General features: G+C 41.0%; 1 protein-coding gene across 3 annotated transcripts in view; it reads left to right on the forward strand.

Annotated features, from left to right (window-relative positions):
- Positions 1 to 919: 919 nt before the first annotated feature.
- The window catches only part of STX12 (syntaxin 12), a 35,373-nt gene continuing 9,504 nt past the window's right edge, over positions 920 to 26,788 (forward strand). Inside the window, exons 1-6 of one of the 3 annotated variants that reach the window (XM_027621260.2) lie at positions 1,032 to 1,149; positions 7,379 to 7,489; positions 16,076 to 16,145; positions 17,892 to 17,991; positions 22,682 to 22,819; positions 26,580 to 26,623. In XM_027621260.2, the coding sequence (XP_027477061.2) occupies positions 16,096 to 16,145; positions 17,892 to 17,991; positions 22,682 to 22,819; positions 26,580 to 26,623 (332 nt within the window). In that variant the 5' untranslated portion in view covers positions 1,032 to 1,149; positions 7,379 to 7,489; positions 16,076 to 16,095. Of the gene's footprint in view, positions 1,150 to 7,378; positions 7,490 to 16,075; positions 16,146 to 17,891; positions 17,992 to 22,681; positions 22,820 to 26,579; positions 26,624 to 26,788 lie in introns of all 3 variants that reach the window. The other 2 variants (XM_027621251.2, XM_027621242.2) reach the window with 2 other exon arrangements.

Below are 26,788 nucleotides of genomic sequence, written 5' to 3' on the forward strand. Positions count from 1 at the left end.
TTTCCCCCACCCTCAAGGGAATGACTTTTAACATTTGAGAGACTAGTTCTCCAAACAAAATCCTGGTTTGGGATATATAGTAAATGAAGAGGCTATTTGGGAAGGATTTAGATGGAAAATGAGTTTGGTAACATGAGAATGAGTTTTAGGGAAGTAGGGAGATGAGGATGGAGTTAGCTTAATGTTTGGGTTTTGCTGTCAAATCTCAGAAAAGCAAATTAACCACCGTGGTCTTAATTTTCTCAGTTTTGTAAAAGGGAAAATAACTCTTGCTTTGTCGAGTTACTTTGCTTCAACATTTAAAAAACCGATTGTCCATTATCTATTCTGAACGTAAAAATATAGTTGGAACATTGTCCCTTGCTATGATAGAGCTTATGAACAAATGAATTGCAGTGAAGATTCATACATAGTATGTGCTCAATAAATATTATCATCGCTTTATTGTTTAGATTAGAAGAGGAGTGGAGGAGAAATGAAAGCGGTCTGTAAACCATGAAAGTACTCCGCAATTACTATCAAAGCCCTTCAGGATGGAAGTAGAGAGGAATTTCAGGAGATGGTTACCTATCTGACTTTCAGGGTTGTCGAATTCTCCCATATTTGGGCCTGAATTCTCAGAATAGAACAGAATAGGATGTTAGGGCTGAGATCATCTGGTACAATTTTATGCTAATAGAAAATTCTTGCCTCCTGTCACCGCGCTCCGCGAGAAACAACACTACCACCCCAGCTCCTCCAATCCAAGCCCCAACCGTGTGATGTCAGCGCCCCGCCCCGTTTCCCCAAGGCCGGTGCGTCAGGTCTCTAAGCTACTGTCCCCGGCACCAGTTCCAGCGGCGCCTGCGCACTGTGGGGCGGGGCGGGACGGACGCGTGCGCGCGGCGTGGGGGCGGGGCCAGTGCGCACGCAGCCCTAGCCCCTTCCCCCGCCCTTTCTCTTCTCGGTTTCTCCGTCAGGCTGCGGGTGCAGTCTGGTTGCTGCTTCCGGTAGGAGCGCGGTGCACGGCGAGTTGGTCTCAGTTCCTCGTCATGTCCTACGGTCCCTTAGACATGTATCGGAACCCGGGGTCCTCTGGGCCCCAGCTCCGGGACTTCAACAGCATCATACAGACGTGCAGTGGCAACATCCAGCGGATCAGCCAAGCCAGTGAGCTGGGGACAGGGCTGGGGGGCAAAGGCCATTCCGGGGACAGGCCTGGGTGAGGTTGCCGGGATGCGGAGCCCGGCCGAGGCTACGGCTAAAGCCACACCTGAGGCCGTCTCGGGCTCTCCACTGTGGGGGCGGCGGCTGCCATCCTCGAGTCTGTCAGGCCCAGGCTCCCCGAGGGTCCCGAGCCCCAGCTGAAGCTTGAGTTTATTCTCAGGTGTACTGCCCTCATGGTATGGGGGCCAAAGCAGCAGTCCTGACAGCCCTAGGGTGGAGGGGTGTGTGTGTCATCTCGGGAGCAGTGAGTGAGTTCACTTGGCCCTGTGGTCAGCCGAGTTTTTCCTGTCATCTGCCTTACCCCCACCCACCTCTCTTTCCTCTTTGGCCAGTTTGGATCGGGAGTTGTTTACCGATCTAGACTTTAAGTTACATTCTGCTCAGCTTTTTGCTCCTTGGAAATCAGCTTTCAATTAAGGGAAGTGGAGACTGCATGTGTTTGGGTGACTTAATACCCAGCTCTTTCTGTAATGAATTTGGAAATCAGATACAATGACATGTATTTGAGGGGTGAGATGACTTCTGTTTTAATAAAGAGAGTTCACCGAAAACATTCCCATTTACATGGTTTTGTCTTTTGTAGCAAAAGATTTGCACATATTTTTGGGTTTCAAGCTGATGAAGCTTCTGCATTCCTTACCTGTTTAGCAGCTTTTTTGAACAAATCTCATACACAGAGAAGCCCAGGGACTTGGCCACAATCACATAGCAAGTAAGACATGTTAGAGTTGGTGGTGGATTTCAGAATGTCATTGCTTGTCTTAGAACTAGCCCCCCCCCCCCCCCACCATTAGGGTCTGAATAAGACTGACTGAGCTGATTGAGTCAAATACAGGCAGTTTCTTGTGCCTGAAAATCATCACAGAGCCTTATAAACAGGTCAGTGGCGCAACTTTACTTGGAAAGAATGATAATCAGCATCCTTGTTTATTATTGTGTTTTTGTGAGCTTGGATATACTTTGAATAGGTAGAACTTAGTTGGTCTTGAATTATAATTATGTTCTATATAAAGAAGGGGAAAATTTCTAATGAAGAGTGTGAGACTGGGTGAATTGGAAGTGGAAGGAAGACTATGTGGCCTGTTATGTATAAAAATATAAAAAAATTAATGTGACCACTGGTTTGAAAGTATAGTACTTTGTGTTCCAATTTCTCCTCTTGTGAGGGGACTGTAGTACCAGTTAGGTCAGAAGATTCTGGTTCAAAGCTGAGAGTTTATCGTTGAGGCTAAATCTAACCTTAGTGTCTGTTTGTGAAATATTCATTCTACATATATTTGTTTGAGTATTAGGCATACTCATATACTGAGTATAGGAACCGGCATGGCATGGATTCTTTCAACAGGGAGTCCGTGGCATACATATCGACTGAAGTATAAAGTTGAAAGGGTTCAGTACTACAGAAGAGATAAAGCAACATCGAGTAGGTATTCGGGGGAGAAAGATATCATTTTCACTTGGGAATGATCTAGAAAGGCATTGTGGCATTTGAGCTAGGTCTGAAAAATAGTGGAAAGGATTTGAACTTTTGACAGTAAAGAAGGGAAGAGGAGGGAATAAAATGAACAAGACGTGGTAGTGGGAAAGCATGGAGTATATATGGAAAAGTAGAATGATTTAATTTGGCTAGAGGGGTGGACTCTAGAAAGTAGTGGAAAATTGGGTTGGAAAGGTAAGTTGGGGCCCAAACATGAAGGGCTTTAAGTGCTAAACTAAGGGGGCTGGATTTAGTTCTTTTCTTTTTTTTTAAGATTTTATTTATTTGAGAGAGAGAAGAGGGAATGAGTGGGGGTGGGGGAAGGGGTAGAAGGAGAAGCAGGGTCCCCGCTGAGCAGGGAGCCTGATGTGGTGCTATATCCCAGGACCCTGAGATCATGACCTGAGCTGGAGGCAGCTGCTTAACTGACTGAGCCACCCAGATAGCCCTTGGATTTAGTTCTTTAGAAATGTATAAATTGCATTGGAAGGGAGAGACTGGATTTAGAGACACCAGTTAGGAACTGTGAAAATGAAAAGGAAGGAAAGGATAGGCTTCTTTGGTGACACAATTGAATAGGATTTACCTGTTGGTTGGGTATCGGGCTCAAAGGATCATTGGAATCAACCATTAATAACACTAATAGCTAACATTTGAGTACATACTGTGTGCCAGGCAATGCAAAAAGTGCTTTATATGCATTATCTTACTTAATTTTTTAACAACTCTGTTAAGGAATTACCAATATTATTTCTTTTTATGGGTTAGGAAACAGACTGAGAAAGTTTAAATAATTACTGAGCAAACTGGTACCTGGTTGGCTCAGTTGGTTAAGTGTCTGCCTTCAGCTCAGGTCATGATCCCAGGGTCGTGGGATCGAGCCCTGAGTCGGACTCTCTGCTCAGGGGACAAGTCCGCTTCCCCCTTTCTGTCTCCCTCTGCCGTTCCCCCTGCTTGTGCTCTCGCACTCTCTCTCTCTCTCAAATAAATAAATAAAATCTTTAAAAAAAGTTACCAAGCAAACAAATAGCAATGCCAGATTTTGAAACCAGGTTTGTCTCTTATGACCAGTAATTAGCCTTTTTTATAATTTTTAATATTACAATATTGTAGCAGCTGGCAGTTCAAGTTAGAAGTGACTTGTTCTTTTTTTACTTGCCATAGGAAACTGGGAAATACATGAAGCTGTAGAACTTTCTCTTGGGGTGTGGCTAACCTCCGCTGCTAGATAGTTAGTTCCTTTGAAGAAGCATGGGACATGACTTACTCATCTTTATATTTCTAGTAGTAACAAGTGCTGTGAAGAAAATGGCAGGGTAAGGGGATGGAGGTGAGGAGAGAGAGAGGGCGGGTGTGCTATTATATTTTAGATCAGATGGTTAAGGAAGGGTTCTGTGAGGAGGTGACATTTGAGTAGAGACCTGAGTGAAGTGGAGAGAGCCATGTGAATAGCTGGGGGAAGGCATTGTAGGCAGAGGGAATAGTAAGAGCAAAGATCTTAGTGTGTTCTTTTTTTTTCTTTTTAAGTAGGCTCAATACCCAGTGTGGAGCCCAATGCAGGGCTTGAACTCACGACCCTGAGATTAAGATCTGAGCTGAGATCAAGAGTCAGACGCTTAATCAACAACTGAGCCACCCAGGCGCCCCTAAAGATTTTATTTTTAAGTAATCTGTACACCCAATATGGGGCTCGAACTCACAACCCTGAGATCAAGAGCTGCATGCTCCCCCAAGTGAGCCAGCCAGGTGCCCCCCTAGGGTGTTCAAAGAATAACAAGAAAGCTAGTGTGGCAGTTAAAGAAGGGGAGCATAGTAAGAAAAGAAGTCAGGGAGGTAGCCAGGGATCATTATCACTTAGGGTCTTGATGCTTACTAAATAGTACATTTGAATGAGTGAAGTTTTTCTACCGTCTTTGAAGTCTTCCTCCCTCATTCTTCCTGTAGGAAGGGATACCTACCACATCTTATGACCCTAGGTAGTGTCAGTTGGAATTCTTCCCTTAGGGTTGTTTGGTGAGGAATTGAGAATTTGAAATTGGCAGGGTAACACTGTTTCTACCCTGTTAGTCAGGTTAATGACGTTCCCCAAATCTCTCCAAGACATGGTGGTTATACTAAGTATACACTCTGAATGTGAACTCACAGACATATGCCCAAGTCCATATAGCCCTGCAGGAACTCTACCCATTTGAAAATTTGAGAGAATAGCTATTCTTTTTTCTCAGCTGTTCAGCCACAGATGTGGGTTTGGAATTGCCGAGCATATCAGCTGAAATAGGGCAGGCCACCACGTGGGTTGTTATAGATACAGCTAGGGTTGACTGCCTGGTACAGAAAGGGTTGTTATCAATATGTGTGGGGTACAGAAGAAATGTACTTGGCTCTGCCTATTATGGAGTGGAGGGTCTGGGCAAGTACTGCTGTGTCAGATAAAGGAAAAAAACCTAGTAGCCTCCAAGTTATCTCTGAAGAGATTAAAGAACAGCGTTTCTCTTCTTCAATGTTGCTTATTTATTGCTATGGTTTTTTTTTTTTTTAAACTAAAAACATGAAAGGCAGTTGAATTTTTTTTTAAAGATTTATTTATTTATTTTGAGAGAGTGAGAATGAGAGAGAGAGCACATGAGAGGGGGGGAGGGCCAGAGGGAGAAGCAGGTTCCTCGCTGAGCAGGGAGCCTGATGCGGGACTCGATCCTGGGACTCCAGGATCATGACCTGAGCCGAAGGCAGTCGCTTAACCAGCTGAGCCACCCAGGCGCCCAGGCAGTTGAATTTTTAAAACCAATTATCATGAAATCCCATGGGTGGTTCTTTCAAAGTTATTTTCACATTTGCCATTTGCTTTTTATTTCATTGCCATCTCTTAAATCTTCATGATCTCAACATCTGTATTACAGCAGCATACTCTCATCGTCTCTCTTTCCATTCTTACTCATCCTGATAATGCTATCAGTAGTATGTCTAAAATCCTGTTTGGATTATACCACTCACCTTCTCAAGAGCCCGCAGTGGCTCTCTCATGTCTGCTGCATCAGATTTTAACTTCCTACCTTGTTTTCATTCTCTGTCATCTTTTTTTTTTTAATATTTTAATTTTAAGCAATCTCTTTGCCCAGTGTTGGGCCCAGACCTACAACCCTGAGATCAAAAGTCACACACTCTCCCACCTGAGCCAGCCAGGCGCCCCTCACTCTCTGTTATCTTAACCCAGATTAGGCATATTGTCTACTTCTCTTCACCCTTTGCCATAGGCAGGGCTGTTTTTCTTAACATCCTTAAACACTTGTTTTTGCTCCAAGTTTTTGTTCATTCTGTTCCTCCTTTCTTTAATATCTTTCCCTAACTTGCTAGCTATCTAAATTATACAAATCCTCTGAGTTGTGCTTAAATCCTGCCCCTTGTAACTAAGCCTACCTTTGATTTTGAAAGAAAGTGAAGTCAGAAAGAGCATGGGCTTTAGGGTCAGCAGTTCTGTGACTGAGTCCTTGCCCCTCTATGCACTGTTAACTCTATGCACTATTTCCCCTTTTTGTCTGTAGCCCTCTCTGTAAAAATAGGTAGAATTTTTTTTTAGATTTATTTATGTATCTGAGAGAGAGAGAGCGAGCAGAGGAAGGGCAGAGGGAGAGGGAGAGAGAATCCCAAGTAGACTCCCCGCTAAGCGTGGAGCCCAAAGTGGGACTTGATGCCAGGACCCTGAGATCATGACCTGAGCCAAAATCAAGGGTTTGCCACTTAACTGACTGAGCCACCCAGGCACCCCATGAATAGAATTATTAAAATGGGGTGTTTTTTTTTAAGATTTTATTTATTCATTTGAGACACAGAGACAGAGAGAGCATGAGCAGGGGGAGAGGAGAGGGAGAGGGAGAAGCAGACTCCCTGCTGAGCCAGGAGCCCAATGTGGGGTTCGATCCCAGGACCCCAGGATCATGACCTGAGCTGAAGGCAGATACTTAACCATCTGAGCCACCCAGGCGCCCCTAGAATGGGGTGTTTAAAAGTAGAGTGACTGGCACATAGTAGACATTCAGTAAATGGTGATATTATTGGTTGAGTCTCTTGCCCTACTATGGTTTAGTAATTAGGTGAGCAGGCTGAGGAGTCAGACTACCTGGGTTTGAATCCTAATCTGCTTCTTACTACCTGTGTAAACATACTGCTTTATCTCTCTTGTTTCTTAATTTCCTCATCTATAAAGTAGGGTTAAAAATAATATCTACTTCATAGGGTTGTGAGAATTAAATGATGTAATTATGTAAAGTGCTTAAAACAGTGCGTGCAACATAGTAAATGTTTAAGAAGTGTTGGTTATCCTTTTGTTGTTGTTTCTTTGAATTTGCAAGCCCTTTTCATGCACAGTTTTTAGCACTTTTATTCGGTATTCTTTAATTAATTATTTTTGACCTTGTCATTCTAACTAGAGAGATTGCTTTCAGTTTTCTGGGTATAGAAACAGTTCTCTTTAGCTCCAGTGCCTGGCACAGCAAAGGATATGTAGTTGGCGTTCAATATGTACTTAATTGATGTTATCATTGCTAAGTATATTGTTCTTTGTCTTGAGTTTGATAATTATAGCTCTCCTTAATTGAGTTCTTTTATGTGCCAGACACTGTTCTAAATTTAGCTCCATATTATCTCATTTTATCTGCTCAAAAACTGTATGAGAGTTCTCTTGTTATTCCCATTTTTTAGGTGAGGAAACTGAGGCACAGAGGAGTGAAGCCTTTTGCTCAAGATCATAAAGCTAAGCTGGATGCCTGGCTGGCTCAGTCAGTGGAGCATGCGACTCTTGATCTTGATATTGTGAGTTCAAGTCCCACATTGGGTATAGAGCTTACTAAAAAAAAAAGATCATAAAGCTCAGAAGTGGTAGAACCGGGAATAACACATAGGCAGTCTTAATTCAGAGTATTCTCTTAACCATTACATATTCTGTCATTGGCACAGTAAATGGAAGATTATGTCTTTGATATTTAGTGCTCGGGTTTAGTTTAGTTTAGAGCCTTAATATTGTAATATAGTGGCTACATTTTTCAAGTCAGGTCATTTTCATTGTAGCTAATGAAAACAATATAAACCTGATTTTTAGAGTAAGACACTGATAGGACTTCATTGTCATAACCACCACATAGGCTATCATTTTCCCATTTGGTATAAATATTGTTTTTTTTTCTTTGAAAAAGAAACACTATGATGGTAGTTACTTTGATATGACTAGACTTTGATTTGGATTAAGGTTCATTTGGAGATTCAGGGGTGCCTGGGTTGCTCAGTTGGTTAAGCATCCAACTCTTGATTTTGGCTCAGGTCATGGTCTCAGGGTCATGACCTTAGGGTCGTGAGATTGAGCCCTGTGTCAGGCTCCATGTTCACTGCAGAGTCCACTTGAGATTCTCTCCCTCTGCACCCCCCAAATAAATAGATAAATAAAATCTTTAAAAAAAAAAGGTTTATGTGGAGATTCAGATTCTACTTAAAGCTGATATCAGCTAAAAGCACATAAAGAGTGTTCAATTTAGAGTAATTCATAGTGTGAATATCAGCTGTAATGTACAATAAATTGATTTGTTTTGTAGTCTTCATAAAAGTTTTAGCCAGGACATGCTTTTAAAAATAAGAGGTCAATGATAGAAATTGAGGTCTAGTTTTAAAAAATAACAAAATTGCTTACATGGAACTTAAGGACTTGTCTTTATATTTGGCCTAGTCATCTGGTTTCTAGGATTATGTAGCATTTCACAGACTATTATTTTCACCCAAAGTGTTGTAACAAGTCAACCTAAGATAAAACTTTTATTTACTAGAATGCTTAGAAAAGGAGTTTTCTTATTAACCAAGTTGACCGGAAAACCCTTTTAGATTCAACCTATTTTTATAAAAATCTTTCCGGAAAGTATCACTTTACTTCACTGTTAAGTACACTCCAGTGAAAATAACTGTGTATGGGAACATTCTGTTCCTTTCTGGGCTTTAGGTTTATTTATTTATTTATTTTTTATTTTTTCCTTTGGGCTTTAGGTTTATTAAGGGACAAAATTCTTGGATATAAAATAGATGGGTCATTGAGTCACTATTTTTGAATAAATCCCTGATGTTGGTGGTTATGGAGGGCAGTATACAAAAAATTCTGCTTTGGATTCCGTAAAGTAAGACACTTCTGTCCTTATGATTTGAGTTTTGGTGTATCTGATACCTGAGTCTTGCTGGAAACATTTAGGAAAATATCTTAATACTCAGAAGTTTAGAAAGAGTTGACAGAGGCTTGGATTAATTCTGGTGCTTAGCTAGGAAATAACCCTTAGATCCCCCTTCCCCGAACTTCTGTAACCCCCCCCAACAAATTCAGGTAACCTCAACAAACAAAAGAAATCAGAAAAGTCTAGATGAAAAAAGTTCTCAGCTGAGAATATACAGAGAATAGCTGATTTTTTTTTTTTAAGATTTTATTTATTTATTTGACAGAGACACAGCGAGAGAGGGAACACAAGCAGGGGGAGTGGCAGAGGGAGAAGCAGGCTTCCCGCTGAGCAGGGAGCCCGATGTGGGGCTCTATCCCAGGACCCTGAGATCACGACCTGAGCCGAAGGCAGATGCTTAACAACTGAGCCACCCAGGTGCCCCGAGAATAGCTGATTTTTAATAGATTTTTTCCCATGTCCTTTAAAATCCCCGTTGCTCTCTAGGGTATTTAATAAAAAATTTTTTTAAGTTTATTTTTTAGTAATCTCTGCACCCAACGTGGGGCCCGAACTCACAACCCTGAGATCAAGAGTCACATGCTTGGGGGGTGCCTGGGTGGCTCAGTGGTTAAGCGGCTGCTTTTGGCTCAGGTCATGATCCCAGAGTCCTGGGATCGAGCCCCGCATCCAGCTCCCTGCTCAGCAGGAAGCCTGCTTCTCCCTCTCTCACTCCCTCTGCTTGTGTTCTCTCTCTCGCTGTCTCTCTCGGTCATATAAATAAATAAAATCTTAAAAAAAGAGTCCCATGCTCAGAGTGCCTGGCTGGCTCAGTTGGTTAAGTGTCTGTCTTCGGCTCAGGTGATGATCCCAGAGTCCTGGGATCGAGTCCAACATCGGGCTCCCTGCTCAGCAGGGGAGTCTGCTTCTCCCTCTCCCTCTGCCATTCCCCCAGCTTGTGCTCTCTCTTGCTCACTCTCTCTCTCAAATAAATAAAATCTTGAAAAAGAAAAAAGAAAGAGTCGCATGCTCTTCCAGCTGAGCCAGCCACGTGCCCTGAGTATTTAATAAGTTTTGATTAGATGATTAATACCTTGATACTTTGACGTATTCTAGAGTTTCTAAGGAGGGTACTCTATAAAGACAGTCAATAAGATGAGATCTGTTTCCTTAAACTTTTTATAAGATCTATCTTAATGTGTCTTTATATATTCAACCAACTATTTTTGGAGGGGTGTGTGTGTGTGTGTGTGTGTGTGTGTGTGTGTGTGTGTGTGTGTGTATTGTTATGCAAATTCAAAAATGAGTAGAATGTGGTCCCTGCCCTCCTGAGGCACATACTCCGTCCAATCCCATTTGTACACAGGTGGAACCTCTCTATGCCAAACTCTGGCTTGCAAAAAACACTCCTTGATTGCATAGTATCTTTCTGGGACTAGAGCTTATTTATTATTGTTGAATTTCAGCACTGAGCAGTGATAGGACTTAGAGAACATTTATTTTTCACATACTTGTAAAGATTTAATGAGGAAAAAATAGTACAAATATAAGTATTATAATAATAGTAAGTACTCAGTATATGTTAGTTAAACCTGAATATCACATACAATTGGTGAAAAGAGACTCGGCAACATGAAATGACTTGCTTGGTGCCATGTATCTAGTTAGTGGTTAAGTGTGGCTTAGAGGTCAGGTCTTATTATTCCCAGCTTATGTTCATTCATGTATTCTGCCTTAAAGAAAGTGTCATGATATAAAAGGAGGTTAACTCAACCAACAATGACTTATGTATCCACTGGGTGCCTGGTGCTCTGCTGGACTCTGGAGAGTACACAGGAATGTTCCCAAAAGTGGGAGGGAGTTGGGGAAGAGAGCAGGTTAGAGCAAGGACATCGGCCTACCTGGGGTAGACAGCTATTAAGTTAGGAGGTATCAGATAAGCAGGGTGGGGCTAAGTGGAACACTGGAATTGAGGCCTGCCCTGTGTCACTCCATTCTATTTCCTTTAAGCCTCAGCCTTTTGAGAAAACATAACATGGCACAAAGAATACAGCCATTGGAATTTGCCGTGGGTTTGAGTTCCGGTCATTATGATATTCTGTGTCTTCCCATTTCATTCCAATTTGAAGTCCTTGTTCTAGTTTAGAAGGCCCTGTACGATCTGGCCTCTACATCCTTGGTCACTTTCCTTACTCCTCTCCCGCTTGCTCTGTTGTAGCCGCAGTGGCCTCCTCACTGTTCCTCATTTACAAGAAGCGCTCTTGCCTTGGGACTTTGACTTCATACTCTGTTAGAAAGCTTCTTCCCCTGTATTTGTATGGCTTGATCTTTCACTTCCTTTAGATCTCTTCTCTGTGTCACCTTCTCAGAGAGGTTATCTCTAGCTACACTATGTAAGCTAGTACCCTCTCCCTGCCCTGTCTTTCCAGCCCTTACTTGAATTTTTCTTTTCTTTTCTTTCTTTCTTTTTTTTTTTGTAAGATTTTATTTATTTGTTTGACAGAGAGCACAAGCAGGGGGAATGGAAGGCAGAGGGAGAAGGAGAAGCAGGCTCCCCACTGAGCAGGGAGCCCGATGTGGGGCTCAATTCCAGGACATTGGGATCATGACCTGAGCCGAAGGCAGATGCTTAACCAACTAAGCCACCCAGGCACCGCTATTTTTCTTTATAGTACTTAATCACCACCAGAGATCTATGTTTATTGCCTGTCTCTTTTCTTTAAAATGTTAGCTTCTTAAGAGCAGTCGTCGGGCCGCCTGGGTGGCTCAGTCGTTGAGTGTCTGCCTTCAGCTCAGGTCATGATCCCGGGGTCCTGGGATCGAGCCCCGCATCGGGCTCCCAGCTCAGTGGGGAACCTGCTTCCTCCCTCTCCCACTCCCCTGCTTGTGTCAAAAAAAAAAAAAAAAAAAAAGAGTAGTTGTCTTCTAGAGCATAGGACAGTATAGAGTAGGTACTCTGAATGAATGAATGAATGAACGAATGAATTCTGTCACATTCATGAGCCTCAGTGTGCCCATCTATAATATTGAGATAATAATGCTTATTTAAAGGGTTGTTGGGATTAAATAAAATAATGCTTATCAAGTGTAAAGGAAAAATACTCCTGTTTTTCCTCTACTTTCAATACTTCTGACATCAGATGTGTGGGTTTTCCACACACCAAATATTTCTGAGATTCTCCAAACACCAGTTGGATCTCCTACAATTTAACCCAATTCTGATACGTCTGCCTAGAATTAATTATCAGATGCCACACGTTAAGGGCTGAGTCCCACATGACTATTCCCCTTCAGACACGAGTTGCAAGTTTTGGTTATCACGTGTGCTTCTGACCAGTGGGCTATAAATCCAAGGTTCCCAGGAACCCCTCCTTGGGTTCGATTAATTTGCTAGAGCAGCTCACACAATTCAGGAAAACATTTTACTTAATACATACATAATTCAGGAACAGCCAGAAGGAAGAGATGCCCAGGGCAAGGTATGTAGGAAGCTCGTACACCCTCCCAACACCCGCCCTGTATCTTCACCTGTTGACCAACCCAGAAGCTCATGAAATGGAGTTCAAGAGTTTTCATAACGCTTAATCTTAATGGGCAGTGCCTATCATCCCTGCCCCCCACCGCCATTTCCCTAAAGTCAGTGGGTGGGGCTGAAAGTTCCAACATAATCACTTGGTAGTTCTGGTGACTAGCCCCACCCAGCCCAAGGCTATCTAGCTCTAACTCACCCTAGTAGCATAAACTCAGTGTATTCAGAGGGGCTCTTTATGGGGCAACTGGGTGGCTCAGTCCGTTAAGCAGCTGACTCTTGATGTTGATCTCAGGGTCCTGGGATCCGAGCCCTCCACAGGGCTCTGCACTAGGCCCGGAGTCTACTCAAGGATTCGCCTCTCTCTCCCTCTGCCCCTCTCCCTGTGCTGTGTGTGCACGCGTACGCGCTTTCTCTCTCTCTCAAATAAATCTTAAAAAAAAAAGGGGGGGGGATCTTTATGAATAGCAAACGACACTCCTGTTGTGCACAAAATTCCGAGGGTTTAGGTGCTTTGTGCCAGGAACCGGGGACAATGACCAAATGTATTATTTATTATATCACATCAAGTACCTAGCCCAGTGTCTGGCACATAATAAATGCTCAATTAATGCTGATGTCTGCCTTCTTATAAATTATTTGTATGGCTAGCCAGTTGATAGCTCTAGTGGTATCCTGATTCCAATTTGACTGAGATAAGAGGCGAAATTCCACATGTTAGTGATGAAAAACTGTTACTTATCTTATAGAATGCTGTCTTAGCAAAATGCACTCATTATGGTGCTTACATTTTCCTGTGGAACCATTAAGCTAAAAGTAACCTCACTTAATAGAATAATTGATGTATTTTAGGAATGTTGGTCAAAAGGCAAAATTTTAATCACTTGAACACTGTATTTCCATTATAAAATTGGAGTTACATTTTTGCTAAACAAAACAAAAACATGGTCTCAAAATAAGATAAAATCATAATTTGTTTTTTTTTAAAGATTTTATTTATTTGAGAGAGCAAGAATGAGAGAGAGAGAGAGAGCACATGAGAGGGGGGAGGGTCAGAGGGAGAAGCAGACTTCCTGCTGAGCAGGGAGCCTGATGTGGGACTCAATCCCGGGACTCCAGGATCATGACCTGAGCCGAAGGCAGTTGCTCAACCAACTGAGCCACCCAGGCGCCCAGATAAAATCATAATTTGAAGTGCTACAAGTTTATTCTTTTTTTTTTTTTAAGATTTTATTTATTTATTTGACAGAGACACAGCGAGAGAGGGAACACAAGCAGGGGGAGTGGGAGAGGGAGAAGCAGGCTTCCCGCGGAGCAGGGAGCCCGATGCGGGGCTCGATCACAGGACCCTGGGATCATGATCTGAGCCGAAGGCAGACGCTTAATGACTGAGCCACCCAGGCGCCTCAAGTTTATATATTCTTGACTTTGGGATTTTTTTTTGCTTTTTAACACCCATGATGTAGTGATTTTGTCTAGATAGAAATAACTCGTACATATTTCTAAGGACTAGGTTGTTCAATTGCTACTTAGGAGTAGAGTCACCAGCAATCAATTAGATTTTGCTTAATCATTGTTTCTTATCAGACGTAGAGGCTATTAACTCATCAGTGTTTGTGTAAGGTAACTTGGTATTTCATAAACTTCAGCTTGCTTTTTTACTATTCTCTCTCTCCCTTTTTTTAAGATTTGTGTGTTTTAGAGAGAGAGCATGGAGGGGCGGGGCAGAGGGAGAGGGAGATAAAAGCAGACTTCTCGCTGAGCTCAGAGCCAGTCGGCGATCCCGGGACCCTAAGATCATGACCTGAGCCAAAATCAAGAGTTGAACTCTTAACTGACTGAGCCACGCAGGCACCCACCTTTTTATTACTCTTGGTGACCAGATTAAGAGCAAGATTATGATTGAACCTTAAATTTTGTTATTTTAAGGAACACCCTATTCTAAGTTCTAATAAGTGAAGGTTTTTTCTTACTTCATATGGAAGCACTGTATGTACATTGTCCCTATAATATATACAAATGGTGTAATATACAGTGGTTTCCTCCTCATCTTCCACTAAAGCCAGTCATCTAGCAGTCTGGTATCTCACGAGTGAAACTTTGGCATTAATGCTGAGAGAATAGGAAAGGCCCTCACAAAGGAGACAGCGTTTTGGCTGGAAGGGTCATATACCTATTGTGTTATGTTATCTCTTGAGGTTCTGGTGAAATTTGAAGATAATCGTGTTTCCTCTGGGCAAGGAGTACTCTATTATGTCTGTACTCCAGCAACTTGGAATAGAAATTAGTGAATGCTCTTCAGAAGCAAGCAAGCAGGGGTGCCTGGGTAGTGCAGTCAGTTGAGCATCTCTGACTTGGTTTGGGCTCAGGTCGTGATCTCAGGGTCGTGAGATCGAGCTCAGCATCAAGCCCCATGTCAGGCTCTGGGCTCTGCATTCATCAGAGTCTGCCTGGAGTTCTCTCATCCCCTCCTCTGCGCCCCTCCACCCCCAACACGCACACATGCTCTCTCTCTTTCAAATAAATAAATAAGCAAGCAAGCAAGCAGACAACAACAAAGAAATACAAGAAAATTCCAACCTCTACAAATGAATGAATTAATGAGTCTAACTCCTTCATCCTCCCAGCCAACCAGAAAAAGAACAGAACGCAGGACACAAAAGAAATCAAAAGGTCAACTACACTTCAAAAAAGCCCACAAAAAAACCCAAAAATATTTAGAATAAGAAAAAAAAAAAAAAGATAACGCTCTATTTCTGATGCACAAATCAGCGAGGTACAGGGCTATTCACATTCCCAGGCAAGCTGGTGTTAGAGTGTTTCTCCTTATTGGTAGATGATCAGTTCCTCTGGACCTCTGCTTTCCTAGTCCAGGGCTAGAGGCCTAAACATCTAGAATTCAAACATGAACTTTTCTAGTCTTAGCAAAATATCTAGGAAAAGATAGAGAACGTTATCTGAACAAAACCATATATTTGACTGTAAACAACATAGTTAAAAGAACATAGGCCTTGGAGTTCAATGTATTTGGGATTGGATTTTTTGCTCTGTTACTTAATAATTGTGTACCCTTATACAATTAACTTATGTAAATGTAACTTATATAGCTTATCTAAATATATTTCCTCATCGGCAAAAATGAAGATATACCTACTTCAGACTGTTGCTGTGAAAATTAATAAAATAATGTATACAGAGCTCCTAATATAAAAGCTCCTGGCACATAGAGGTGCTCAGTCAATGGTAATTTATTATTATTATTTTTAATGGTAATTTATTATTAATAACAAATGTATATTGTCTTTCCAAAAATGTTTGTTATAGAAAAATTATTGTGTATTATGAATTTAAATTTTAATTGTTGCGAGTTGATATTTGGCCCTTTCAGAGGTGTTGAAATTTTAAACTAGCGCCTGGGAAATCTGGAAAATTTTGAAAGTTCTTTGGGAATGATGAACAAAACTGCTACCCTTTACTTGGTGACATAGTTATCTATAGGAGAAAGGTGAACCTCGTAATTAGTTTTAGAAGGGAATGTATATGCTAGTTTTGATCATAACATGTTTTCTGTTAGTTGCATGAACTCTTTCAGGTTGTGGAGAGAGACTAGTGATTTGAGAAGTAGGTTGCTCATGATGAATGTATTTTTCTTTTAAATAAATCTTTCCCCCCCCCTCTCCCCAGCTGCTCAGATAAAGAATTTGATGAGCCAACTAGGAACTAAGCAGGACTCAAGCAAACTACAGGAAAATCTGTGAGTAGCTTCCTAATGTGTGGGGTTCTGTGAGGGCCCTTTGAGGACACACCCACTGTCCTTGCTGCGTGGCAGCTTAGGTTTCCAGCCTGTGGACTCGGAATGACAGGCAGTGGGACATGAAGTAATAGCTGGATTTAGAAGAGGGGCAACAAAATATATTCATGGGTTGTGATCTCTGCTGCCTTTCAAAATCCTGGAACTCAGATTCTTTCTTCCCCGTGGGCTGGTTAGGAGAACACTTTGAGGAAGTAGGGAAGGGAACTTTTACCACTGTTAAACTGTATTCTGCCTAAATGAGCCTCCTTGTTGGCACAGGACTCCTGATGATCTGCAGAGCTCCTCTAGTCTGTTGGGATTTCCAACTGTAAATATTAGAAAAATGTATTCACAATGATCTGAGGGGCGTCTGAGGGAGAGGAGAATGGACTGGTGGTAGGGACTCGTGATTCTTTTTATTACATCCTTCTTGACCCCATTTCTGCTTTTAGAAGTTCTATTCTTCATCTTTAAAATATACTGAATGATATTCTTTGTTTCCTGTCCTAGACAGTGTGAAGTGAGAGAATGACTTACTACTTTGAACTTTTTCCAGGGAGATGTGAAAAATCTTTGGATGTGTTAGTAACGTCTGGGAGGTACAGGCTCCTGTTTGACTCCCTCTTGTTTTTGACTCCCTCGTTTTTTCTCTTGGAGGCCCCTTTGCAGTGAAAAAATAGTAATGATTAAGTAGTATAGTTTCTCTGTCCTCCCTCAAAACCTTTGTAGAAATAGCCGCAGAGTGGGGGAAACCATGACTAAAAGGGACTCTTTTTATGTTTCCACTACTTTCCAATCCCACTTAATAGAATGCATATTCTTCCCTCTTTACTATTCTTCCCCTATACTCCTTATATGTTTTTATGCAGTACAGGGCTTCTTTGTTTTGGAGGGAAGAGCCAGAAAGTCGAGCATGAAGGACGATAGGGAGCCAAGAATAAAGCTGAAAAAGTGCCAGCTTTAAGCAAGGATGTGGGAGTAGATCTTTGGAAGTTGTTCCCTAGGGTAGAAGCTGTGCTTTTAATGCACATTTCATCCAACCCCCAGTGTCTGGATTCCATCTCTAGTCAGTGGCCTGTGACAGACAGCACCTAGGCAGAACTGCTGGGCAGTGGATGGGAGAGTTTTGTGAGACCTTGGTGTATTCAAACTATTAGGTTTAGATGTGGGGGGGCACTTGCTCTTATATTTCTTTTTTTTTTTTTAAGATTTTATTTATTTATTTGAGAGAGAGAGAATGAGAGACAGCATGAGAGGGGAGGAGAGTCAGAGGGAGAAGCAGACTCCCTGCTGAGCAGGGAGCCCGATGCGGGACTCAATCCCGGGACTCCAGGATCATGACCTGAGCCAAAGGCAGTCGCTTAACCAACTGAGCCACCCAGGCGCCCTGCTCTTATATTTCTATCAGAACTGCTGATAGGCATTTCCTTTCTCCCCAAAGAGTTAAAATACCTGATCAGCAGGTTTCACTGAGGTAGGTTCTTTCTACTGAGTAACATGAAGATGCCTTGCGGTGGGTTTGACTTGAGTTGTGTTTCTGGATTTGTGTGTGTGTGTGTGTGTGTGTGTGAACCTGGGCCTTTGGGAACCCATTCCTTCAAGTACCCCTTTCATTCTCTGCACTGGGGCACTCTGAGAACTAACTGTACTAACTGTAACAGCTCTCGAGGAGTGGGAATATCCTGAAACGTGTCTTTTCTCCCTTAGGCAACAGTTACAGCACTCTACAAATCAGCTCGCCAAGGAAACAAATGAACTACTGAAGGAATTAGGGTCCTTGCCTCTTCCCTTATCTGCTTCAGAACAGGTTGGTATTTTCTGGTGTGTGTGTTTGTTTAATAGGAAAGGACTTTGTTTTAATGGGAAGGAAGTGTGTGAAACAAAAATAATTTGGCCTTTGGTGCTAGGTAGACCTTCTCTGACCCTCAGTTTCCTTATCTGTAAAATGGGGTTATGTGACTGTTGTGACAGTAGAAAGAATGTATGCACCGGGTCTTGCAAAGTGCTCAGCATTTAGTAGTAATCAGTATCTGCTGCTATTATTAATAATAACATACTAACATATTGATAAAATGAGCTTAACTGGTAAACATTCTCAGTGTTTGCATCTCTGGGTTTTGGCCAGCAGCTTTATGTTTGCAGGCTTGGTCCTAGTTTGTTTTGTAGTCAGTTTCTATAAATTTCAATCAAATGTTTTTGCTTTCTATTTTGTAGTCACTTTCATGTCCCATCATGAGTTATTCATAGGTTTCAGGTTGAAGAAATGCCCAGGGGAAAGGATTTCTCTTTTCAAGTTATTTTATTCAGTGGTCATTGAGATCCTTTAAAAACACACAATTTTTAACTGGAGTTCATTGTTCCCTTGATGTGCTGGGCCTTTTCTTCACGCATTCCTGCAGTCAGTGTGCCTCCTCCTTTATTGTGGCTTGACCTGTTTTACTTATCATTCATGGTCTACCTCAAATCCTCTCTCTTCCAGGAAAAAAAAAAGCCTTCTCCAACTACCTTAGCCTACTGTGATTCTGTTTTTCTTTTAGCTTCTCTACCATTCCTGGGAGCACTTGACTTATTTTGCTTTTTATTATTGAATTTTTTTCTGATGATGTCCTATTCTCTGATGGCTGTAAAGACAAAGCCTACACCTTCCCTATTCTGGGTTGTGTTTCATTCTGTGAGTTGTGCCTAGTTGTAACATGAAATAATTTTAGTGTGCTGTAATCATCATTTAAAAAATAAGTGTAGGAATATCAGAATGTATACCATGTAATAAAGGGAACTATTATTACAGGAAGCTTTCATTTCCTACATATGTGTATATATGGTACTAGGTCAAGATGTCACATTATTTCTGCATGTCTCCATCAAAAAAGTTTGAAAATGTTAGTTTAACCCATGCCTGGCAAAGCTGTTTAATGAAGCAGATTTTAGTCTTTAGAGTTTTGGCGCCCCCTTGCACAAAAGAGAGGAACCAAGACTAGATAGATGCTTTGTCATTGTGCTACAGAGCAGCTCTGATAAGAAGTAATCTTAATGTAATCCCCTTTGATCGTCCATAGGTGTGCTGTTGTTATTCGTGCTGATATTTCATTTAGAGACCAGTTCCCCTTGCCATCCAGTATCTCCAATAAAAATCACCCCTTCCCTCCTCCCAGCTGGGCACTTAGGGAATACACGCTTGTGGATGGTTTTAGTTAGTAATAAAAAGAGTCTAAGGATCTTGATGAAAACAGAGTGTTGAAAGTACTTAAGAGTTAATAGCCTAAGCAAAAGAAATAGAAAGTTAAATCTGCTACCAAAAGAGAGAGAGAGAGAGAAGGATTTAATGTATTCCAAAATCAAATAGAAGTTATTTTTGGATCATCCATGCTATTGTTCCCTTCCATTACACTGGATCATTAAGAACACGAACTAGATCTTCACACAATTCCTTGATTCCTTCCCCTGTTGTGCGGAATACCATTTGCCCTTTCGATTCTTTATTCATCTAATCAATCTTAGCTTACCACCATCTGTTTGCTCCTGTCCTGTATATCAGACCGTATATCCTCCTTTGAGTCTTTTTTCATATTCACATGCTATCATCAGTGATCTTCTCATTGCCAAGTCTAGTGGGCTTTTTTGAGCACTTTTCTGTCTCATTTGAAACAGCCCATCCCGTCTCTACTGAAACGATCTTCTTCTTTCCACGATTCCCTTTCAGTGTGTCTCCCGACTCTGTTATCTTTTGCTGGCCTCTTTTCTCTTTCCCCAGGTGGAGTTTCAGCCTCCTTCTCTGACTCTCTGTGTTCCTAGAAGTAGGCATGTCCCAAGGCTCTGCCACTGACCTCTCATTTTCTTAGTCTCTGCTTTCTCCCTCAGGAGGCTCATCTATTTTTATGAGTTCCCTGTCACCTTTATGAACAGGACCCCCAGATCTTTTCCTGGCTCTAGCCCTTAACCTCTAAGGACTAGGCCCATATTGCCAATCCCTACTCTAATATCTCCTCTTGAATATACTGCCTTCATCTAAAATTTAATGTGTTGTCTTATACTGAATTCGTCCCATTTCACCCAAATCCCTTAACTAAGCTGATTGATAATACTGATTGTCATAAAAAAAGTTTGTGCCTTTTGACCTAATATTCCCACTCATGCAAATTTGTCCTAAGGCAAAAAGGTTGGTAGAAAAAAAAAAACTGTAGTCTGGAAGTGGATTTCCTGTATTTAAATTCTACCCCTTCCGGGGTGCCTGAGTAACTCAGTTGTTAGGCAGCTGCCTGCGGCTCAGGTCACAATCCCAGGGTCCTGGCATCGAGCCCCGCATCGGGCTCCCTGCTCCGTGGGGAGCCTGCTTCTCCCTCTCCCACTCCCCCTGCTTGTGTTCCCTCTCTTGCTGTGTCTCTCTCTGTCAAGTAAATAAATAAAATCTTAAAAAAAAAAAAAATTCTACCCCTTCCACTTACTGACTGTGTGATCCTAGGCAGATTACTTGATTTCTTTATGCCTTGGTTTTCTGATCTGTAAAATAGGGACTATAATAGTACCTACTTATAGGTTGTTGTATAGATTAAAGTATTATGTTAAAGTACTTATAACCGTACTGGTACATAGTAAGAACTGTATTAATATTAGCAATTACAGTGGGGCTCACATTAGCTTTATTTATAATAGTTAAAACCTGGGAAGAATCTAGAAGGAATGTTTACATAAATTTTACCAGATCAACTTGATAGACTATTATGTAACAAAGGTCAATAATTATGAAGAGTATGATAACATGGAAAATGTTTATGATATACTTAAAGATACTATTTTTGTGGGGCACCTCTCTGGCTTAGTTGGTGGAGCATACAACTCTTGATCTCAAGGTTGTGAGTTCAAGCCCCACATTGAGCATGGAGCTACTCAAAAAAAAAAAAAAAGAAGATAGTGTTTTTGGTTTGTGAGATTAGAGAATGATGGTTTTTCCCTCTTATTGTTATAATGTTTGTGTGAAAATAAAAAATCCCAGAAAAAGGGAAAAAAATTCCTCATCTAAATTTGCTTTCAGGGTGCCTGGGTGGCTCAGTTGGTTAAGCATCTGCCTTTGGCTCAGGTCATGATCCCAGGGCCCTGGGATCGAGTCTCACATTGGGCTCCCTGCTCAGCGGGGAGCCTGCTTGTCCCTCTCCCTCTGCCCCTCCACCCTGCTCACGTGCTCACTCTCTCTCTCTCTCAAATAAAATCTTTTAAAAAAAATAAAATAAGTTTGCTTTCAGCATTACCATAATTCTCCCAGGTGTGGTATTTGAGTCATTCTTGACTTTAGCTCCCTTGTAGCTCCATAGTCAGTCACTGAGTCATAATGTTTCTTAAATTCATGTCTTTTGTGTTCCCTTTACGGATACAATGTCCTCCTAACCTTTAACCTAGAATGTTGCAATAGTCTTTTTGACATGTTTCTTTTTTCCATCCTATCCTGTGTACCATCACAGACTACTTTTTCTAAATTATCATTTTGTACCTATCATGTTTCCTGCTCAGAAATCTTTGTTGCTCTTTGTTCTTTAGGATTGAATCCCAAACTCATTAGCTTGGCATTTAAAACTTGCTCTGGTCAGCCCCTTCTCTGTCTTTCCAGGTCTGTCTTTTAGCTATTCTCATGAAAAAAACTTAGGTTCCAGTCAAACTATCTCCTTATAGATTCTCTTCAAATTTTTACTGCCATGCCTTTGATCACACTGTTTTCTTACTTGGAATTGCCTTACTTCCTCCATCTGCTTATTCAGACCTTTCTCTTCCTTCAGTATCCACTTTCTCTTGGCCTTTTTGGCCACTTGCGTTCTTAGTGATTATACCTGCCTCCAAACTCCTGTAGTACTAATGGGATATAGCAGTTATTTATATTGATTTGTAACTTGTGTGTCTATATCCCTTATCTATAAGTAGTTGGTAAGCTGTTTGAGGTCAGGGATGAGTTTTTACTTCTGTGTTCTCAGCACATAGGTTCTCTCAGTATGTGTTTTTTTGAGACATAGAATCAATAAGCTTAGTAAAGATAGCCTGTAATAGTTTTCAGGTTCTGAAAGATTTTAAACTTCACTACAGTATGAAGGAAAATGATTCTGTAGTTTTCAGGGAAGCTCTGAACTCAGTGTAGATGAATATTTTTAACATTTTAACAGAGAACAATCTCTTTTGGGGTTCAGTCTGAGCCTAAAGTTATTTATTCTGCTTTTAGATTCTCCAGGGAACCAAAATTCTCAATTGCATTTCCCTCTGAGATTGCCTTACAAGGTAAATGACACACAGTCCCCAGGTTTGTCAGAATGAAAGAAGGAGAATTCAAACTTGGTCTGTGGCATTAATGAGGGATTTGAGTTAGCAAAGAACAAATTTATTAATTTAAGGAAGAGCCTGTTTTATAGTAATTTTCCTGGTTGGAAATCTTTAGAAGGAATAATTTTGCTTTTAATGGGAATTAAAACCAGATTATTTAGGGTTAATATGAAATTTCAACTCCTTGTTTATTTCCTTAGCGCCAGCAAAAACTTCAGAAAGAACGTCTCATGAATGACTTCTCTGCAGCCTTAAACAACTTCCAGGCTGTTCAGAGAAGGGTATCTGAAAAGGAAAAGGAGAGCATTGCCAGAGCAAGAGCTGGATCTCGTCTCTCGGTGAGTTTATTCCCAAAAGAAGACCCTTGCGATTGCAGGTTGTTCTTTCCCACATTGTTGGGGTTTTTTTCCCCCCCTCCTAACTCTGGCCATTTTGACCATTAGCTTTTGTTTGTTACCTGCCCCCCCTCAGTAATAATAAACGTTGACATTAGCCATTGTGAAAATGCCAGATTGGTACAATCTATATAAAAAATACGTATGCAGGGCACCTGGCTGACTCAGTTGGTAGAGCATGTGATTCTCACTCTCAGGGTCGTGAGTTCAAGCCCCATGTTGGGTGAGCAGCCTACTTAAAAAAAAATTTTTTTTTAATAAAAGTAAATTAAAAAAACATGTATGCCTATGGTCTAAGACTAGAAAGGAATATGCATAAAGATTTGAAAAAGTGACAGAATTGTGTGTGATTTCTTTTTTTTTAATTTTATTTGTCTTATATTAGAAACTTAGGAAAAGAAACAATGAATCTATTTCCTAGAATATAGCAGGCTAGGTTATTTTCACTAGACCTCTCTGTGAAACAAATTAACAAATACTAAATTTTAACAACCCAACTTCTCAAAAGTATCAAATGGCCATGAAAATATTAAGGTCAAAATCTAAGAGAAGAGAACCCATAGAGAGGTAAGCTGAGCACTGAAACTGCTTTTGCATGGAATACATTTACTGAGGGCAAACTTGAACTTTAGATTTGTTGTCCATGTGGCATGAGGGGGAAGAAAAACCCAGAGTCCAGACAAGGTGGAAAATCTAAAAGAAGGTGCTCCTCCAATTAAACTGGACCCCAAAAGGCTATATCCTTCAGGTATGGGTAAACCAGAAGTAAGCCCTTCTTTCCTACAAAAAGATTGCATTAGCACTGAACTGAGCAAGCGATGGAGGACAACAGGAGAGAGGGGAAATCCAGACAATAACTTGTACCACAAAGGAACCTTGAGGCAAATTTACTGCCCAAATTCATACTACATGAATGATCCGAAAGCCTCAAGCTTCAAGTAGTTCTGGACTGGTAGAGTACCTAGGTACCAGGCAGAAGCAAATACAAATCCTCTCTGGTTAGACACCTTTATCCTAGCCCTGAAAGAATACCCTCAAACAATTTTTGAAGTGTCATGAGCAGCACAGGGTTAAAAATACCCAAGTACAGTGATTAACATAACAAGAAAAATACCCAAGTACACAAAGAAACAAATAACTCTAAACAAGAACTAATAGAAACAACAATGAGGTAAAATGGACCTACAGAGACTTCATGTATTAGAATTATATGACAACTGTCCTTATTGTATTTAAAGAAAATCTTGAAAACATCTGCAGGAAGCAGGAAACTACAAAAAACTTTGGAAAAGGGTCAAAATACTTTCTAGAATTGAAAAATATAATATGGAAACTAAAAACTTAATGGATAGATGATTTAACTAGAAAACAGAAGATATTATCTATCTCATGATATTATGTATCAGCGTGTAGGACAGGGGTTAAGAAGTTAAATAGGAAGAAAGACCATGAGAAATGGAGAATAAAGAGAAAGGATGTGACCTAGTTTTAATTGGAGTTTCAGAATAAGAGTGGAGCAAACATAGAACAGAGGTGATATTTGAAGAGATAATGGCTGGTAATGTTTTAGAACTTATGAGAGACACTAATCTGCAGTTTCAAGAAGCCCAACAAATCCCAAAAAGAATAAATAAGACTCTCATCTGAATACATCAGAGAGAAACTTCAAAACACCAAAGACAAAGAGAAAATCATAAAAGTAGCCAGGGAAACAATGGAATACCTTCAGAGAGGCAGTAGTTGGATTGGCAGTTGACTTCTCAACAGCAACAGTGGAAGCCAGTTGAGAGCTATCTTTAATGTTCTAAAGGACAATAACTGCCTACCTAGGAATCTAAACCCAGTGAAGGAAGATATACAGAATGAGAATTAAAGACATTTTCAGTCAAAAGTGAGTGTGCTCTCAGCACACCTTACTTAATATTCTAGAAAATGAACTTCAGGCAGAAGGAAGGTGCTCCCACATGGGAAGTCTGAAAAGCAGAACAGAATGAAGAGCAAAGAAAGTGGTAAATACGTGAAAAGACAGACTACAAACAGGGAGAAGATACTGCTATATGTATAATTGACAAGGGACTAGTAACCAGAATATATATAGAACATATAAAGAATTCCCATAGGGGCGCCTGGGTGGCTCAGTCGTTAAGCGTCTGCCTTCTGCTCAGGTCATGATCCCAGGGTCCTGGCATCGAGCCCCGCATCGGGCTCCCTGCTCTGTGGGAAGCCTGCTTCTCCCTCTCCCACTCCCCCTGCTTGTGTTCCCTCTCTCTCGCTGTGTCTCTCTCTGTCAAATAAATAAATAAAATCTTAAAAAAAAAAATTCCCATGAGTCAGTATGAAAAAGATACAACCCAATAGAACAGTAGTTTCTCAGACTTTCTGATCTCAGGACCCTATTAACACTTAAAAATTATTAGGGACCCCAATGAGCTTTTATTTGTATGAATGGCATCTATTGATATATATTAGAAAAAACTGTAGGGCGCCTGGGTGGCTCAGTTGGTTGAGCGACTGCCTTCGGCTCAGGTCATGATCCTGGAGTCCCTAGATCGAGTCCCGCATCGGGCTCCCTGCTCAGCGGGGAGTCTGCTTCTCCCTCTGACCCTCCCCCCTCTCATGTGCTCTCTCTCTCTCATTCTCTCTGTCTCAAATAAATAAATAAAATTAAAAAAAAAAAAGAAAAAGAAAAAACTGTAAATGTTTATGTTAGGATGTATGTATAAGAATGTTTATAGCAGCATTATTTGTAGTAGTCAAAAGTTGGACATCTGAATGCCCATCAGTAGTAGAATAAGTAAATGCATTATGGTATATTCACATACTGTAATATCATACAGCGAAGAAAATAAATGAATCACAGTTACATTCAGCCTCAGGGATGGATCTGGCACAATGTGGCGTGATCCAATCAAAGCATGAAAGAATACAAACAGTATAATTCCATTCATGTGAAGTTCAGAAGCATGTAAAATAATATTAAATAAGGATACATATCACTGTATTGAAAATACAAGAAAATGATCATTGTAAAGTCAGGATAGTAGTTACTTTAAGGGCGAGGGAGGGGGCATTGTAATTGGAGAAGGGCATAGGGCACTAGCAGTGTTTTGTTTCTTGATTTGGGGAAAAAGTAAAACAAAAACAAAAACAAAAAACCTCACAGTGTTCCTCTGGGTGGGTAGAATTTTGAAATTTTCTTCATTTTCCTTGTTCTTTTAATTACTGCTATTATAAAAAGGGAAAGACTTTTTTAATGGGAATAGATTGCTCTTTTAACATTTTTTCTTAAATTTTTTTAATACACGCATTAGACTGATTTTTGAAATGAGTCTGCCACTTTAGTGCCTGATATGCCATAAATGTCCATTTTTTTTTTAAATCTTTATGTGTTCTGAAAATTTGTTTCCCTGCAAGTTTCAACTCTTTCCCTTATTCTACCTCCCTGTTGTTTACTCCTCTCTCCAACCTGTTCCCTCCATCCTATTTAGTAAGGTTACCATTCTGAGCCCAGGTTTGCTTTCAACTACTTCACAGCCATTTTCTGGTTGAGACAGATTGCCAGAGCCCTGTGTCATCTTACAGATCCTGTTGGAGCCAAGGGATGTTGCTTCTTTATACTGTAGCGAAAGGAAGCCATTGTTTTGTGTGTCTGTCTGTGACATGTTTCTGGATTACAACAGCAATAATGCCATCTGCTTTCTAGGCGGAGGAGAGGCAAAGAGAGGAGCAGCTCGTCTCATTTGATGGGTAAGGAATTATCCATACAACCTGCTGGCTAGTTGAGGTGGATTCTATACTTTCTGCTTCTAATTTTTTTTTTTTTAAGATTTTATTTATTTGTCAGCGAGAGAGTACAAGCAGGGGAAGCAGAAGGCAGAGGGAGAAGCAGGCTCCCCACCGAGCAGGGAGCCC

Source organism: Zalophus californianus, chromosome 4 (assembly GCF_009762305.2).
Source record: "Zalophus californianus isolate mZalCal1 chromosome 4, mZalCal1.pri.v2, whole genome shotgun sequence".
Taxonomy (NCBI): Eukaryota; Metazoa; Chordata; class Mammalia; order Carnivora; family Otariidae; genus Zalophus; species Zalophus californianus.